The sequence below is a fragment of the Hyperolius riggenbachi genome, chromosome 9, assembly GCF_040937935.1.
Source record: "Hyperolius riggenbachi isolate aHypRig1 chromosome 9, aHypRig1.pri, whole genome shotgun sequence".
Lineage (NCBI taxonomy): Eukaryota > Metazoa > Chordata > Amphibia > Anura > Hyperoliidae > Hyperolius > Hyperolius riggenbachi.
Window position 1 is genome coordinate 56990366 of NC_090654.1, and position 18792 is coordinate 57009157.

At 45.7% G+C, this 18792-nt stretch overlaps 1 protein-coding gene and 1 non-coding gene across 2 annotated transcripts in view; both read right to left on the reverse strand.

Moving 5' to 3' along the window:
• ARPC4 (actin related protein 2/3 complex subunit 4) overlaps positions 1 to 18792 on the reverse strand; it is a 46280-nt gene that overhangs the window by 15752 nt on the left and 11736 nt on the right. The window contains exons 2-4 of the mRNA XM_068252820.1: positions 7183 to 7301; positions 1797 to 1908; positions 549 to 644 (exon numbers count right to left, since the gene is read on the reverse strand). Of these exons, the coding sequence (XP_068108921.1) occupies positions 549 to 644; positions 1797 to 1908; positions 7183 to 7301 (327 nt within the window). The remainder of the gene's footprint in view (positions 1 to 548; positions 645 to 1796; positions 1909 to 7182; positions 7302 to 18792) is intronic.
• LOC137533739 (small nucleolar RNA SNORA14) lies at positions 14518 to 14651 on the reverse strand. The gene has a single exon (XR_011024204.1). It is a non-coding gene; the product is annotated as a small nucleolar RNA SNORA14 (small nucleolar RNA).

Here is an 18792-nt window from a genome sequence, read left to right on the forward strand (position 1 = left end):
GAAATCCTATCTGATCTACCAGTAAGATCACAACCTACCTAAGGGACACCCTGCCATGGACCCTCTTGTAATCTGCCCAGGGCTGTGGAGTCGGTACAAAAATCTTCCGACTCCAACTCCTCAGTTTATGAAACCACGACTCCAACTCAGAGTGCCCAAAATTGCCCCGACTTCGACTCAAACTCAGACTCCTCAGCCTTGAATCTACCAACTTTTTTCTCTTTCCGCTACAATAAACAACAGCAGGTATATCATCAGTACTTGATCTCCCCCCCCCCATGCACACTAACACGCAGAATAGCACAGGGACCAGAATAATATTTACCTGCTCCAGTGCTGCTGATCACGTGACTTGCATAGGTCATGTGATCGGGGGCTAGTGAGATGGCAGCAGAAAGTGTGCAGCTGTGATGCATAAAGGAGACCCACAGTGCTGGAGCAGGTAACCATTACCCCACTACCTGTGCTACTCTGCATGTGGTTAAGGAGAGGGCCTCCAGTGGATATCTCTGACAGTAGGAGAAACCCTCACACACAGCAGGTATTACCTCTACAGGTTTTCTGCGCAGAATGAAGAAGTTTTCCGCCCTCATCATCATGAACCGCATGAATTTATGGCATAAAATCTTTTCGATTTCATCAGCCTGTAAGAGGACGAAAAAGCAAGATTACTTAGAAAGGGGTTTTACATAGAGCTGTATAAATTTACTCTTCAATTCCATGATAAGTATATTTTTCCACCAGCATGTTTGTTTGTGTTTAGCTACTTAAAGAGAAACCGTAACAGAGAATTGACCTTCACCCCAATCAGTGACTGATAACCCCTTTCCCATGAGAAATCTATTCCTTTCCTCAAACGGATCATCAGGGGGCTCTGTATGGCTGATATTGTGGTGAAACCCCCTCCCACTTTGTGATGTCAGGACCATGGTTCTGACATCACACTGTGGGAGCCTTGTGGCATTGTGGGAAATCGGTTTACAACTGGCAAAAAAGCAAGTAGCAGCTACTTCCACAGACATCTGCCAGCAGTAAAAATGTCACCATATGATAAATGTCAATGTAAATCAGGGAGAGGAAAGATTTTACAATGGGCAAACACTGACTAAATCATTTATACATAATTATTGTAAAAATGAACTTTATTACATTATTTTCATTGGAGTTCCTCTTTAAAAGATAGATATGGAGCCATCTTTCTTTAACTACACTGCAGTAAGATTAAGCGTATAAAAAAATAATATAATTTAGTATAGTCAATATTTCTCTGACCTAAATACATCTGTGTAAATGTATTTTTTAGCAATAAAGCAGATAATAAAAAGTACACAGGTGTGAGGTACGAGGCCCTGCGCATGCAGGAACACAGGTGTGAGGTACGAGGCCCTGCGCATGCAGGAACACAGGTGTGAGGTACGAGGCCCTGAGTGTGCAGGAACACAGGTGTGAGGTACGAGGCCCTGAGCATGCAGGAACACAGGTGTGAGGTACGAGGCCCTGAGTGTGCAGGAACACAGGTGTGAGGTACGAGGCCCTGAGCGTGCAGGAACACAGGTGTGAGGTACGAGGCCCTGCGCATGCAGGAACACAGGTGTGAGGTACGAGGCCCTGCGCATGCAGGAACACAGGTGTGAGGTACGAGGCCCTGAGTGTGCAGGAACACAGGTGTGAGGTACGAGGCCCTGAGCATGCAAGAACACAGGCGTGTTGTGAGATAAAGGCATTGAACACAGGCACAAGGTACTGAATGGAAACAGGTGTGAGGTACAAAGCACAGAACTCTGGGTAATACTCACCTGTTTCACAGCAATGCTGATGCGAACAGAGTTAATGGATCCCTCAATCAAAACCTTCTCTTTTTCATTCCTGCTTATTACCACTGGCTGTAAGAGCAGCTCTTTACTACTCCTGAAAACAGAGACAAGATGTATGGGTGTGCTGCTCCTAGAAATGCTTCATATCAAACACCAAAAAGTTAAAGGAGAACTGTAGTGAGAGGTATATGGAGGTTGCTATATTTATTTCCTTTTAAGCAATACCAGTTGCCTGTCAGCCCTGCTGATCTATTTGGCGGAAGTAGTGGCTGAATTACACCAGAAACAAGCATGCAGCTAATCTTGCCATATCTGTCAACAGTGTCAGAAAAACCTGATCTGCTGCATGCTTGTTCAGGGTCTATGGCTGAAAGTATTCAAGGCAGAGGATCAGCAGGACAGCCAGGTAACTGGTGTTGCTTAAATGGAAATAAATATGGCAGCCTCCATACACCTCTCTCTACAGTTCTCCTTTAAAGACATCAGCACATCTGAGCACTGTTGTGTAACACTTCTCCTTTAAAAAAAGCTTACCGTAATTGCCAACTAGTTCCTTAACCCAAGAAGTACTGTGCCCCCTCAGCAACATAATTTAGCATGCACTGTTTCCATGACAACTATGCTGTCATCTGCACATGAAGAAATTTGGTTCTATCCTTTAGAAACAGGAATCTGGGGAGGCAGCAGAATCACAGTTCCCATATCCTGACACACAAGACCATCACAATAATTCATCAGACATCTTGCCCATGGGGGTTACTTGCCCATAAGTCCGCTGTCTATGCGTTTCAAACGTCTTGCACACGTCCTATTGGACGCGATGCAAGACTCACTACCGCGCACTTCCTCCTTCAAGCCGGAAGGAGGAAGAGCGCGGGAGTGAGTTTTTCAAGGCATGCAAGACGTTTGAAATGCATAGAAGACAGCGGACTTATGGGCAAGTAACACCCTCTCTCCCAGCTGCACACATAAGGCAATTAAGCCTCATTTAACCACTTGCCGACCAGGGGAATTTTCACTGATCGGTGCTGCGTGGGCTCTACAGCCCGCAGCACCGATCAGCAGTGCAGCAGGGCGATCAGACTACCCCCCTTTTTTCCCCACTAGGGGGATGTCCTGCTGGGGGGGTCTGATCGCCGCCGGCCATTAGTGGGTAGCGGGGGGGGGGGGGCTCCTCAAAGCCCCCCTCCGCAGCGTTTTGTGCGCTCCCCCCCTCCCCTTACCTCCCTCTCCCTTCCTGCGCATTGTGGGATAGGCTTCAGCCTATCATATGCCGGCGATCCCCGGCCAATCAGAGGCCGGGGATTGCCGATCTGACTTACGGCGCTGCTGCGCAGCAGCGCCGTATCATGTAAACAGCGGGGATTTCTTCCCCGCCTGTTTACATTTTGCCGACGAGCCGCTATCGGCGGCTCTCCGGCTGTTCACGGAGACACCCTCCGTGAACTGACATGGAAAGGCCGCTCGATCGAGCGGCCGTTTCCATGGTAACCCGCAGACGACCAGTTTACGCCAATCGGCGTTAGCTGGTCGTCAAGAGGTTAAATCACAAATTAGAGTCCTTATGGATTGGTCTCTTGGTCGTATATGCCCATCATCGCCTGATGTATGGCCAACTTAAATGGAAGGTATACAATGTTAAATAGCAGCTCCCCCCAAATTTTTTTTAACCCCTTCCTGCACCACAGGAAGTTAACATTCACAACAGCACGTCCTGTGCTCCCCAGCTGCTAGAGAGCTTGTTCAGTACAAAGCACGCTACAGGGTTCAACAATCAGAAACATCAGAACTAACACAAAAGCCAAGCGGACATTACCGCACCAGTCATGTGTTGCAGTGCTCTGCATTAATGCAGTCAGGAGGCAACACTGCACATTACTGTACAACACAGTCCCCTGCATCCATCTGTATGAATGAGCCATTAAGTCTGTCAGACAGAGGCGCTCACTTCTGCATCTAGACCCATTGAGTTATACTCCTTTTTGCCTGATGAAGCAGGACCACGCCTGCGAAACGCGTTGCACTAAGTGGAGTTAAATAAAACCTTTTTTTGTATTGATGTATTGTGACTCAATTGAGTTCTATATTTTTGAGGGAGGTAAGTCCACCTGAACATCCCCCTCTTTTAGACGGGTTTTAAACATTTTTATTCTACTCTGGCGCCTCTGTACACCAAGCCTTGCTGAAATCTTGATTCCACCCTCGGTGGAGGGGTGCTACCCAGTTTCCTATCTACAGAGAGCGACATCTTAATAACCTGAGTGGGGTCAGGTTCTAATACTCCCCACCTGCACTTGAAGTGGTTGCCTATGGGTAACCCATGTTTGTGAGTATTTCTAAATATTTTACACAGGATGTTATCCCTATGTCTGCTTCCATGAAAGCAGCAGACACACTACAGATTTATTGCAGGATTTGTATCAGCTGTAACAAAGAAATGTTTTTCTTTAAAGGTTATTATGCTGATGCGTACCTAGAGCAGAGTGGAAATTCTGAGTTCAGGTCTGCTTTAACTGCTGCTGTTCAATGTTCTTGTGGATGCACCCATCTCTAGGGCCAAACTGCACCTCCCAGCCTCAGCAACCAAAGAGCTGTATGTGATCATGATAATGTTCTATTTTAGCTTAATCAACCAATTAATCCCATGCCGTCCTCCCAAGTGCCTCCGTTCAGCCACAATGACACCTGGTAAAAAGGTTCAGTCGCGCCAGACAGCTCTTCTGCGCATGCGTGGCCCCGCAAATGAAATAAAGGGCAGTAATTAATCTTACCAGGAGCTTCCTCTAGCCCCCATGGACTGTGGACTCCCTTCGCGGACTCCCTTCACTGTCCTCCCACCCCACTCTGATCATCCACTGGCTGTACTGCTAGCATACATGACCTAGCCGCACCAATCGCTGATTCTTTTCTCCCATTTTTTTAGTTAAAAGAAACCGTAAAGGAATGTTCGAAAATCATTTAGATCAAAACATGGAGTACTGCAAACAAATGCATGCATCAAGAGGTACTGGAGTTGTCATTCACAGCAGGAGGTACTCAACGTAGTCATACATATGCAAGCATTTTATAGAGAGGTCCATGCTGGAATCATAAAGTAGAAAGAAATAGAGAGCCCAATATAGTGTAGTATGTCAGAACTGGTTGAATAAGTGAAAGAGTGAGATGGTTATACACAAACGTGGGTTACCGCCTAGGTAACCACTCAATAAGCAGGTGAGGAGGTTAGACCTGTCCTCACTCAGGATTAAGAAGTCGCTCTCTGTAGATCGGAAGAAAAGGGGGTAGGTCACCCCTCCACCTGGGGAGGACTCAAATATACTGGTAGGTGAACAGAGGCGCCAGCGCCGCCAGAAGTATAAAAGTGCATAACATTTTTAAAAAAATTGCTGGGAGGAAGTGGTGGACTTACCTCCGTAAAGCACACACAAAGGACTGTCACTATGTAAACATACACATTTATTGAAAATACCCCAAGAATGCAACGCGTTTCGCGGGCATAGCCCACTTCATCAGGCAATAAGCAGGGGATAAATAACTGTAAACAAGACACAGAGGCATAGCAATAAAAGTTGCCACAATCAAATATGCATTATCATATGGTGAAAGTGTAGTTAGGAGAGTACTTTGAGAATGGTATTCAGTGTTTATAGCATAGGGGTGAATGCGACCAAAATGATAAGTACTAACTGCATAGTGAAAAGGTGTAGCTAAATGATGAGTACAGGGGATGGGTACATAAAGATCGTTGGTGAATTGGTGGGGTGGTGAGCCAGATGATAAGAGTAGTATATAACGAAACATTTATCAGCATTAGATGAGTAATTGGGAGTGGAGTAGCTATTATACAACACATTTAAAGCAGCGAGCGACCTCACATCAGTACAAAGGCGCTCCACTTGCGATAACTGAATTGCTAGTAAGTCCTTATTTTTTTTCACTGCTTTATACTTAAATTTTTTTCCCCGTTTGTCATTTATTAACCACTTTACCCCCAGCAGTACGGATTTCTCCGTCCCTTTTTCCACCGTTACCACTAAGGGACGGAGAAATCCACACCTGACGCCGCTCCCGCCGCTGTCCGCGCTCCCGCATGCGCCCCACCGCGCTCGTGCACGCTGCCGCCCGCTCGCCCGGAGATCAATGAACGGGAAAACCTTTCCCGTTCGTTGATCTAAGCCCCCCGCAATGATCAGCCGCTTCTACGAGAAGCAGCGCGATCATTGGGAAAAAAAAAAAAAGTTGCCCAGCCTCCCTGTACTTCCTGCAAGCGTACTTCCTGTACGCTTGCAGGTCGCATAAACAAAAACTTACTGTGGCCATCTTGTGGCAAAATAGTAAACCTACACCCTAAAGCATTTTTCATATACAAATACGTTATACATTAAAAATTACCTCCCACACGCCAATTTTTTTTTTTTTTTTTTTAATAAAAAAATAAAAAAAAATAAAAAATACAATTAAAATGCATAGTTACCTTAGGGACTGAACTTTTTAAATATTTATGGCAAGAGGGTATAACACTGTTACTTTATAAACTATGGGCTTGTAATTAGGAATGGACGCAAAACTGAAAAAAATGCACCTTTATTTCCAAATAAAATATTGGCGCCAAACATTGTGATAGGGACATAATTTAAACGGTTTTATAACCGGGACAAATGGGCAAATAAATTTCATAGGTTTTATTTACAGTAGCATGCATTATTTAAAAACTTTTAAGGCCGAAAACTGAAAAATCATCAATTTTTCCCACATTTTCCATTAAAAAATTTAGAATAAAATAATTCTTGGCATAATATCCCACCTAAAGAAAGCCTAATCGGTGGGAAAAAACAAGATATAGTTCATTCCATTGTGATAAGTAATGATAAAGTTATAGACGAATGAATTAAAGGAGCGCTGAAAGGTGAAAATTGCTCTGGTGCTCAAGGGGTAAAACCCCTCAGTGGTTAAGTGCTCCACTCCCAATTACTCACCTAATGCTGATAAATGTTTCATTCTATACCACTCTTATCTGGCTCACCACCCCACCAATTCACTACCTATCTTTATTTACCCATCCCCTGTACTCATCATTCAGCTACACCTATTCACTATGCAGTTAGTACTTATTTTGGTTGCATTCCCCTGCTTATTGCCTGATGAAGTGGGCTGCGCCCGCAAAACATGTTGCATTCTTGGGGTATTTTCAATAAATGTGTACGTTTACATAGTGACAGTCCTTTGTGTCTGCTTTACGGAGGTAAGTCCACCACTTCCTCCCAGCAATTTTTTAAAAATGTTATGCACTTTTATTTTTCTGGCACCTCTGTTCACCTACCAGTACATGCTGGAATCATGTAGTCAAACACTGGTTCAGGGGTCTCACCTGACTTCAACTTCTGGCTTGTTGTGTCTCTCCACCACCTGCGATGAGAAGTTCTCCAGGCACATGGCTGCCTGTAAGGTGGCGCGCACCGTGTTGAGGTACGGGCGGAGTGTGGCAGACTGAGAAGAAGGAAAGGAAAGTCAGTCAAATAGTAGTACATTTTATGGTGTATGTGTCACCTGCTGATCTCAGAGCCAGCAGTGTTGTCACAAGGCCATCAATTAGTATTACACTCCACAAATGTACAGTATTACCCTTTATGTTTTAAAATAAATATCCCTTCTATGATGCCCAGCGTTAAGGGAAGGTTCAGGGACTGTAAAAGATAAAAATCCAAATCCACTTTCCTGGGGCTTCCTCCAGCCAGTGGCAGGCAGCCGCAGGAGGTGCCCTCGCCGCGGCTCCGCAGGCTCCCAGTCGCCTCCGGTGGCGCACCCGACCTGGCCAGGCCGGGCTCTTCTGCGTTCCAATGTGCGTCTCACTGGTGCGCGCTGACGTCATCCGGGCTGTACTGCGCAGGCGCAGAACTACTGAGCCTGCGCAGTACAGACTGGAGGACGTCCGATGACGTCAGCGCGCACTAGTGAGACGCACATTGGAGCGCAGAAGAGCCCGACCTGTCAGCCGGCCTGGCGCGCCACCGGAGACCACCGGGAGCCTTCGGAGCCGCGGTGAGGGCACCTCCTGCGGCTGCCTGCCACTGGCTGGAGGAAGCCCCTCACAGAGTCCCTGAACCTTCCCTTTAAAGGGAACCTAAACAGAGGGATACGGATGTTTCCTTTTGAACAATACCAGTTGCTTGTCAGTCCTGCTGATCTCTTTGGCTGCAGCAGTGGCTGAATCACACACCTCAAACAAGCATGTAGCTAATCCAGTCTGACGTCAGTCAGAGCACCTGATCTGCATGCTTGTTGAGGGGCTGTGGCTAAAAGTATAATGCTGGGCATACACGGGTCAATCGGCGGCCGATCAATTCCCGCTCGTCCCCGCCGGCGCTTATCTTCCGCTCGATTCACCGCTATTGTCCACCAGCGGGTATCGAGCGCGGAATCGAACCCCGTGGTTATTGGGCACGTCGGATATTATCACTTGAGCCATCAGTGGCTCGATTGATAAGCCTGCATCAAGCCGTGTATGCCCAGCATTAGAGACACAGGCCCAGCATTAGAGACACAGGTTCAGCAGGAGAGTCAGGCAACTGGAATTATTTTAAAAGGAAAAATCCATCTCCTTCTCAGTTTAGGTTCCCTTTAAACCCCCTCCATGTCTGATACTCTTTACCCAATACTTGGGCAACATGAGGCACGAGTTTGGTGTCACTTGGGCGTCAGATTAGTTTTGGGGTGGCTGTCTAATGGCGGCCACACATGCAGGGCTGTGGAGTCGACACAAAAATCTTCCAACTCCGACTACTCTGTTTATGAAACTTCAACTCCAACTCCGGGTACCCAATATGGCTTCGACTCCGAATCCAACTCCTTAGTCTAATACTTAACAGGGCTGTGGATTTTGTACAAAAATCATTCGACTCCGACTCCTCAGTTTATAAAATCAACGACTCCGACTCCAACTCCGGGTGCCCAAACTTGCCCCGACTCAACTACGACTCCACAGCCCTGCACACACGTTACAATGTTTTTTATTTTGATTCAATTTAACCAATCTGATACAATTTTTTCAGTTGGTTGGAAGTTGTTAGATATAACACACGTGTGTTTGAGACTGCCGCAATATTGGGAAAAACATTTTTGGACATTTTTGTAAATGTCAAAAAATTTAGTTGGATGGAAAACCCTCCTGCGTGGCAACCTTTCACTCAATCGTTTGACATTTACCATCATTCTCCATCTCTGTACATCTATCAATATCTCATGTGATCCTCTTCTGATGTTTAGCAGTACAATTACCACTGACACAACATTGCTACTTACACCCCTATTTACCACACTTTATTCTGCTACAAAAACTCAATGATTTCTACTTATTAACCACTTGAGGACCCACCCTTTACCCCCCCTTAAGGACCAGCGCTGTTTTAGCTGATCTGTGCTGGGTGGGCTGTGCAGCCCCCAGCACAGATCAGGGTGCAGGCAGAGCGACCAGATCGCCCCCCTTTTTTCCCCACTAGGGGGATGATGTGCTGGGGGGGGTCTGATCGCTCCTGCCTGCCGGGTGTTGCGGGGGGCACCTCAAAGCCCCCCTCCGCGGCGAAATCCCCCCCCTCCCTCTCCTACCTGGCCCCCTGGTGAACCGGGCTGCACAGGACGCTATCCGTCCTGTGCAGCCAGTGACAGGCTGTCCCGTCACATGGCGGTGATCCCCGGCCGCTGATTGGCCGGGGATTGGCCGGGGATCGCCGATCTGCCTTACGGCGCTGCTGCGCAGCGGATTATTTCCGCTTGTGTTTACATTTAGCCTGCGAGACGCTATCGGCGGCCCGCAGGCTATTCACGGAGCCCCCCGCCGTGAATTGACAGGAAGCAGCCGCTCGCGCGAGCGGCTGCTTCCTGATTAATCAGCCTGGTCCTGCAGCTGCCACTTTGCCGACGCACGGTATAAGCGTGCGGTCGGCAAGTGGTTAAAGGGGCACTAAGGCGAAAAATTGTAACATTTAAAATATGTGCAAACAAATAAGTAGTATGTTTTTTCCAGAGTAAAATGAGCCATAAATTACTTTTTTCCTATGTTGCTGTCACTTACGCTAGGTAATAGAAATTTGACAAAAGCGACAGGTTTTGGACTAGTCCATCTCTTCATAGGGGATTCTCAGGGATCTATTTATTTTCAAAAGCACTTGGTGAATGGCATTTGCTCTGTCCAACTGCCAAAAAACGGTGTAGTAAACAGGGAAGCTGGTCAGCATCATTGTTTAAATCCTTTTTAGGGAATATCTTTATAAAATGACAGCCTTGCTGAGAATCCCCTATGAAGAGATGGAGTAGTCCAAAACCTGTCACTTCTGTCAGATTTCTACTACCTACTGTAAGTGACAGCAACATAGGAGAAAAGTAATTTATGGCTCATTTTCCTCTGGAAAAAAACGTATTTGTCAATGTTTGCACAGATTTAAAATGTTTCGCCATAGTGCCCCTTTAATTACATAAATAAAATCAATAGAAGTACATATGATAAAAATACTATTCCATATAGATTTCCACACTTCATACCATAACAAACTCTTTGCATCTTTTTATTATATACACTTTCTTTCATAATTCCTTCCTTTTTGTTGCTTATACAAACAATAGAGTTGTAATTGTGGACTATTAAATCAACTAGGTGTCTACTTACTGGGGGGGGGGGGGGAAATAGGGAGTGCAAGTCCACCACTACCTCCTCTTTTAAATGTTTAACGGTTTTATCCTGTTATTGGTGTCTCTGTTCCACCTTTGCCACAAAAGCCGTAGTTTAATGGAGAGGCTGGGTGGAGTTTTAGAAGGCCATACTCCTGCAATGGTGCATCAGGCAGTACAAGCTTTGCAGCTGCAGTGGTACAGAGTGGGAAAACAGGTATATCTAGATTAGAAGATATTAATCATTTTCCTGATCCACCACTAATTAGTGTATGGCAGCCTTTATGTCTTGTACACACCATGCAACTTCCCGTCAGATGGGTCAAATTGATCATGTCCAACAGGTCTGATCTAATTTACGATCGATTTTGTACAAGTGATCAGAAACTCAATCAGAAAAAAACCAATCAGGAATGAAATAAGACCTGTCAGCAATTATCGATTTGATCAGTCAATCTGAAGAGAAAATAGCATGGTGTGTACCAGGCATTAGACATTGTCAACCACAGCTAGGAGGAAGTGAAGGGGAGGCAGAGCCAATACACTGTCCAAAAACTCTCTCTACAATAGCCATAGTTGTGACTATGCCCAAAACATATCCAAAGCAAATCACCTGGATGTGCTGGGTACAGTGATCTTCAAACTTGGCTCTCCAGCTGTTGAGGAACTACAAGTCCCACAATGCATTGTAGGAGTCTGACAGCCACAGTCATGATTCATAAAGGCAAATGCATTGTGGGACTTGTAGTTCCTTAACAGCTGGAGAGCCAAGTTTGCAGATCATTGTGCTGGGACAATAGATAACCGGCAAACCAAATCAAAGTGATCAAGTCTATTTCTGTATAGCTAGTCTAAAGGTGGCCACTAACGATTAAATTTCTAGTGAAAAATTGTTTCGAGCGATTAGAAAATTCTGATCAAAAGAGAAATCATTCACTACACCATCAACGAACCAAGCTTTGCTTCCTATCACAACCAACAAGAAAATCCAAATTTTTGATTTGACGAAAATCCAAATCGGACAACTATTTTTATAATTGTTCGTAATCAATTGTGAACATCAATGGAGATTTACAAGCAATCTGATCAGAATTTCTGATCGCTCTTACGATTTTTCAATAGAAATTGGACCGTTAGTGGCCACCTTAAAGGTCAGCATCACAAGAAATCCCTGCACCATGACTGGCGACACTCAAGATTTTCCACCATCCCTGATCGATCCTCTTGACTGGATATCAATCTATAGATCAGGTGGCCATGTTGCGGCACCGATTCTTCTTTGATTCGATACAATTATCTGATCAGAAGGTCGATCAGCCCGCAAAATCGAGTAATATATGGGCACCCTAAAAGTACTCTAGTAAAGCCACAGCCCAGGCAAAAATGTTATTAACACAGTGGCTCCATCCTTTCACTGGCCTGGCAATACAAGTGGATGTTGATACCTTTATGGTGAAGTAAACAGTGAATGTTATGTGACTGAGGATCCTTTGCAGGGATCAGGCATCAGCTATGCAGTTTTGCCTTCTGGAAATTGGTAAGGGAGGAAATGACATCGGGATTGGCTTCAGTCAGAGGCAGTAAAGATGGAAAATGCCTGGAACAGACTTCTCTTTACTTAGTATATAAAATTCACTGAAATCAAAACGTGGACAGTGCTGGTATATATACAGTACAGACCAAAAGTTTGGACACACCTCATTCAAAGAGTTTACTTTATTTTCATGACTATGAACATTGTAGATTCACACTGAAGGCTTCCAAACTATGAATTAACACACGTGGAAGTATAGTACATAACCAAAAAGTGTAAAACAACTGAAAATATGTCATATTCTAGGTTCTTCAAAGTAGCAACCTTTTGCTTTGATTACTACTTTGCACCACTTGACATTCTCTTGATGAGCTTCAAGAGGTAGTCACCTAAAATGGTCCTCCAACAGTCTTGGCGTTCCCAGAGATGCTTAGCACTTGTTGGCCCTTTTGCCTTCACTCTGCGGTCCAGCTCACCCCAAACCATCTCGATTGGGTTTAGGTCTGGTGACTGTGGAGGCCAGGTCATCTGGCGCAGCACCCCATAACTCTGCTTTCTGGTCAAATAGCCCTAACACAGCCTGGAGGTGTGTTTGGGGTCATTGTCCTGTTGTAAAATAAATAATGGTCCAACTAAACGCAAACCGGATGGAATAGAATGCCGCTGCAAGATGCTGTGGTAGCCATGCTGGTTCAGTATGCCTTCAATTTTGAACAAATCCCCAACAGTGTCACCAGCAAAGCACCCCCACACCACCACACCTCCTCCTCCATGCTTCACGGGGGGAACCAGGCATGTAGAGACCATCCATTCACCTTTTCTGCGTCGCACAAAGACAGTGGTTGGAACCAAAAATCTCAAATTTGGACTCATCAGACCAAAGCAAAGATTTCCACAGGTGTAATGTCCATTCCTTTTGTTCTTTAGCCCAAACAAGTCTCTTCTGCTTGTTGCCTGTCCTTAAAAGTGGTTTCCTAGCACATATTCTACAATGAAGGCCTGATTCACACAGTCTCCTCTTAACAGTTGTTCTAGAGATGTGTCTGCTGCTAGAACTCTGTGTGGCATTGACCTGGTCTTTAATCTGAGCTGCTGTTAACCTGCGATTTCTGAGGCTGGTGACTCGGATGAACTTATCCTCCGCAGTAGAGGTGACTCTTGGTCTTCCTTTCCTGGGGCGGTCCGCATGTGAGCCAGTTTCTTTGTAGCGTTTGATGGTTTTTGAGACTGCACTTGGGGACACTTTCAAAGTTTTCCCAATTTTTCGGACTGACTGACCTTCATTTCTTAAAGTAATGATGGCCACTCGTTTTTCTTTACTTGGAATTTGTATTATGGCAATAAAAAAAGCAGCTAACAGTCTATTCAGGACTATCAGCTGTGTATCCACCTGACTTCTCCACAACGCAACTGATGGTCCCAACCCCATTTATAAGGCAAGAAATCCCACTTATTAAACCTGACAGGGCACACCTGTGAAGTGAAAACCATTTCAGGTGACTAACTCTTGAAGCTCATCAAGAGAAGGCCAAGAGTGTGCAAAGCAGTCATCAAAGCAAAAGTTGGCTACTTTGAAGAACCTAGAATATGACATTTTCAGTTGTTTCACACTTTTTGGTTATGTACTATACTTCCACATGTGTTAATTCATAGTTTGGATGCCTTCAGTGTGAATCTAAAATGTTCAGTCATGAAAATAAAGAAAACAATTTGAATGAGAAGGTGTATCCAAACGTGTGTACGTGTGTGTGCATGTCAAGTATAAGTAACTGTGTTTTTTCCCTGGGATAGCATTATTTTTTAGAATTTATAGTGCCGATATCATCCACAGCGCATATGGTCATGTCACTGACTGTCCCTAAGAGGGGATCACAATCTAATCCCTACCATAGTCAAATGTCCATCATTAAAGAAACTAACAAAATGTTCAGCCTTATTTCTTATATCCTACAAGCTCCTACACCTGTTCTAATGTGGTCTGGATTACTGCAGCCTTTTCTAGTTGCACTGCCTCTAATATATCTAATCTTTTCTTTGTCAAGCTTTGTCGACCCAGAGAGGAATGCACTGCCTCTGCTGTGATAGGGAGAAGTTATGCACGCCCCCTCCACTGTCCTGTGTGCTGGGTGTACGAGTCACAGGCAAGGTCTCTGCTCACAGCCAGGGTATCTGCAGGCTCAGGAGCTGTGACCTTGTTAACAGCTGTAAGTGCAGATGCTCTGATGACATATGTCCTGTTTGGCGGCCATCTTTATTGTTTACAAAAACAATGAATAAAACCAAGAAAGCAGCAGAGAGCAGCGAAAATGTCACAGAGGGGGCTAGGAGAAGACAACAAAGTCCGGTACGTTTATTTATGTAAGATTTTCACAGTACAGAGCATAGTTCTTCAACGTCTCTGTATGTTTTTGGCATGTGGGGAAAAAACTGGAGCGCCCGGAGGAAACCCCCCACAGACACGTAGTTGCAATTTGCGGTTTACCTTCACCAGTCATGACCAGGATGGAAAGATGTGTGAGAGGTGAAATAAAGCAGAAACAGGCAGCGGTTTCAGCTCTTTGGAATTCTCACAGATTGGCTATGGCATCTCTTCTTGTCCTGGTGTCTATGGGGGAGACATCCAGGGGGTTTCAGAGGTGCCGAAGACCACATGACCGGGAGTCAGGTCCACCAGTGCAGAGCCAAACGCCTGCCATCTGTCTCCTGTGCGGTGGTGAGCGGTGTATTGTATCCTATAGGCTACAGGGTCCATCTTCCCATCTCCAGTTTTATTCTCAGTGCAGCCTCTCCCTCATCAAACTTCCTTCCCTCAAATGGCAAGAGTAAAGGTGGCCATACTGCAGGCGACGTCGTGGTCGGTCGTGGGCACGGCCGTAACATGGAGCGATATTGGAATGAGCAACAAAACCCCCGGTGATGTTGCTCTGATGTATAAATGTGCATGCATTTATACATTACCTATCCTGTGTCACGCTGTCCGTCTGTCTTCCTAATCCCTGCTCTTCCGTTAGCCCCATACAAACCACTAGCGCATAGCATGCTAGCGTGACCTCATAACGCCACGCGGGCGGCGGATATGCGGCTATGGAAGAGCAGCGGATTCTGAAGATGGACGGGCACCGTGACACAGGACAGGTAATATATAAATGCACACACATTTACACATTAGGGCAACAGCTGCAAGGCAGCCGATTCCAGACAGATTTCATGCAGAAACTGATCGGGAATCGGCCTGTATCGGGGTATGGGAAGTCGACAGATCTCGCTCTAATCAGATTTGATCAGAGAGAGATTTGTCTCTGGGTCGAATCTGCCCATCATTGCTAGATGTATGGCCACCTTAAAGAGAGTCTGAAGCCTCCAAAAATACCAGTTTTTACTTCACAGTCCTCTTTAGCATTAATGTCATAGCTGAAACGCTGCATCCCCGTGGCTGAACGCTCCATTAATACCCCCCAAATCCTGAGGCAAATTTTGGGGCTCCTTCCTGGAAGAGGCAGAGCTTTGTGCAGTAGCTCTGCCTCTGCTTGCGTCAATCTGCACGGATCTCCGCCTCCTCCTGCCCCATTAAGCCTTCTTTCACTGAGAGAGGCGGGGAGAGGAAGCGACCAGCGCAGATTGACACTAATGGAGGCAGAGCTACAGCGCAAAGCTCTGCCTCTTCCAGGAAATTTGTCCCGGGGATTTTGGGGGTATTAATGGAGCGTTCAGCCGCGGGGATGCAGCGCTTCAGCTATGGCATTAATGCTTAAGAGGACTGTAAAGTAAAAGCTGCTTCAGACTCTTTAAGGCTGTCCCTGTTGCTTTAAGCACTCATCGATTTTCTCATTGATCAGGTCAGGTCTGACAGGTCAGAAAATTTTGGTTGATTGGGGGCAGGAGCAGTCTTAGATCGATATTCCGTAGCATTGCACTGCATCGAACATGCAACACTGCGGTTCAATCGATTTCAAATTGATGTGCTGTATGTGGTAGCAATCTATTCCTTCGAAATTGATTCCTTTTCAGAAAATAATCGATTTTTTCGGAACATTGGGTGGAAATCTATGTGTGTATGGCCAGCTTTATTTTGATGAACATAAGCTTACAATGACATTGCTAATCTAGTAAGGAAGAGGACCATTGGGTCATAATATTTTGCTTTAAGGCTACTTGCACACCAAGACGTTGCGTTAGGTGCTACGTTAAGGTCGCATAACGTGCACCTAACGCAAGGCCTGGTGCTCTTCGATGTGGACGTCAGAGTGAGCCGCGTTGTGCAGCTCACTCTGGCGTCCGTGATGCGCACTCTTGGACGCATGCGGCATCACGTGGTCCCGCCGGCCAATCGCCGCACAGAGCGGCCACACCAGGAAGTAAACACTGCACTTCACAACGTGCAGTGAATATTAATTAGCCATGTGCCTGGCCGCTCTCCGCTCCTCCCCAACATGACTGCGCATGTGCAAACAGTCTAACGCGCCTTAAGCCGCTGTAACGCCGTAGCATGCTGCACTTTCGGCAGAACGGGCAGCGTTACATGTAACGCAACGTGGGCTGTGTGAACAGCCCACTTGTGTTACATTTCTGTGCGTTGGGGGAGCGTTAGTGTGTTAGTGTGTAAGCAGCCTAAAGGCTTTCTAGTCTTCCCTACGGTTTCCTATTCAGTAAAGAGCTTGTTCTTTTACAGGGAAGACAAAAAAAATGCACCTACTCAGTGCAACAGCAGCACAGTGTTCCTGCAGAGCCTCAGCAATATTGTGACCACACAGTTCTATTTTTGGAGCTGCACTCTACTAACAGGCATGGAAATGGTTTTCACTTTATTTCCCCATCTTACCTAATGTGAAAGGGATGCCTAGCGGAAGACCAGCTGACTCATTGTGAATCATCAGCACAGAGCATGTTCCTTTGTAGGTCTACAATCATTTAATAATGATGTGCAAAGCAAATCTAGAAACCAATCAGAAATGAGAAATGAGCTCCTGGTGGTTTATCAGCTGTGAATGCTAACTTCTGATTGGCTGCCAAGGTCCACAGCACAAAGCCCAGCTCATGAAATAATGCCTCTATATACTTCATTTAGTGAAGCACGTAAAACACTAATAAATGACATGTTCAGTAAAAAGATTTCAACATTTTTCCTGAGGGAAGATAGTTCCTTCCTGGACAAGAAACTACAAATCTCTTACACGTATCTTACAGCAGACTGAACCATCAAAATTAAATCTGCTTAAAGCCAATGGGTACCGGTAAAAAAAAGAAAAAGTCAGATACTCACCTAAGGAGAGGGAAGGCTCGGTCCTAATGAGCCTTCCCTCTCCTCTCCCGGTGCCCTCGGTGCTGCGCTGGCTCCCCCGTTCGCGTCCGCCGCCGCAGGGACTTCGGAGGTCTTCGGGAGCACTCGGGCTTAGAGGGCGCTCGCGCATGCGAAGTATGGAGCGGCCGCGTCATCCGGAGCCCGAGTGCTCCCGAAGACCTCCGAAAGCTCCCGAAGGCATGCGGAAGTGGCAGTATTTGACCGAACTGGTCGAATACTGCCACGGGGGATCCTGCGCGGGACCGGGCACCGGGAGAGGAGGGGGAAGGCTCATTAGGACCGAGCCTTCCCTCTCCTTAGGTGAGTATCTGACTTTTTCTTTTTTTTTACTGGTAAACATTCACTTTAAGGCCACTTTCACAATGGGATGTTAAAGTTGCACGTTATAAAAATGTATAACGCAGACTAACGCACAGCAATACAAAGTCTGTGCGACATTCACTGTGCACACGTTGCATTGTGTGTAACGTGTAGCAATATTTAGAAAGTGCTGCATGCTGTGCATTTAGCAATAAATTTGCTGCATTATGTGTATTGCACATGCTCAGTAATGTTTTTTTTTTTTTTTTTTTTAATGTAATGCATGCGCCATTTTCGTTCCATCAGTATGCGACGAAAACTGCATACCAAGAGACAACGCAATGCAAAATAACGTCCAATTTCATAACCTACATGCGTTAGGGGCACATTGTGCGACTTTAACGTCGCATCAAACACAACATCCCACTGTGAAAGAGGCCTAAAACAAAACTACGTAAAAGTGATTTCATAAAGGTGGCCACTAACAATCCAATTTCTAGCGAAAAATCGAATGATCAGATAATTCTAATCGGAAGTGCTTTTAGAAGTGCTTCTGTAAGCGATTTTGTTATGAGATTTTTTTTATTTTTTTTTTAAATAAAACATCAGGAAGTGAACTTTAAGGGCTGGTTCACACTTAGCGCTGTGTCATCGCTTTGCTGATCGCCGGCGATCACTAAAGCACTGCTACTAATGTATCCCCATGGATACAGTCACCCTGCAGTGTTTGCGATTTCAATCGCAAACACACTGCATGCAGTGTCTTTGGGGCGATTGCGCTGCGATTCTCGTTCTATTGCCGAGAAACACAAACGCAAAATGCAAGACTTTGCTGTCAAACCGCGATTGTGGGGCAAGTGCCGAGTGTGAACTTGCCCTGTAATGTACTTTGCGAGGAAAAGCGCTCAAAATCGCTTTTCCAAGCGCTTACCGATTTTCCTATACTCTGCATTGAAGCGCAAATGCTCAGGAAATGGTGCAAGAGCCGCGTTTGCGATTGGAAAGCTCATCGCTCATGTGAGAACACTCACATAGGAAATCATTGCACAAGCACTTTTAAAGTGCTTTCAAAAATCACCAGCACTTAAAGGGGAACTGAAGAGAGAGGTATATGGAGGCTGTTATGTTTATTTCCTTTTAATCAATACCAGTTGCCTGGCAGCCCTGTTGGTCTATTTCTCTGC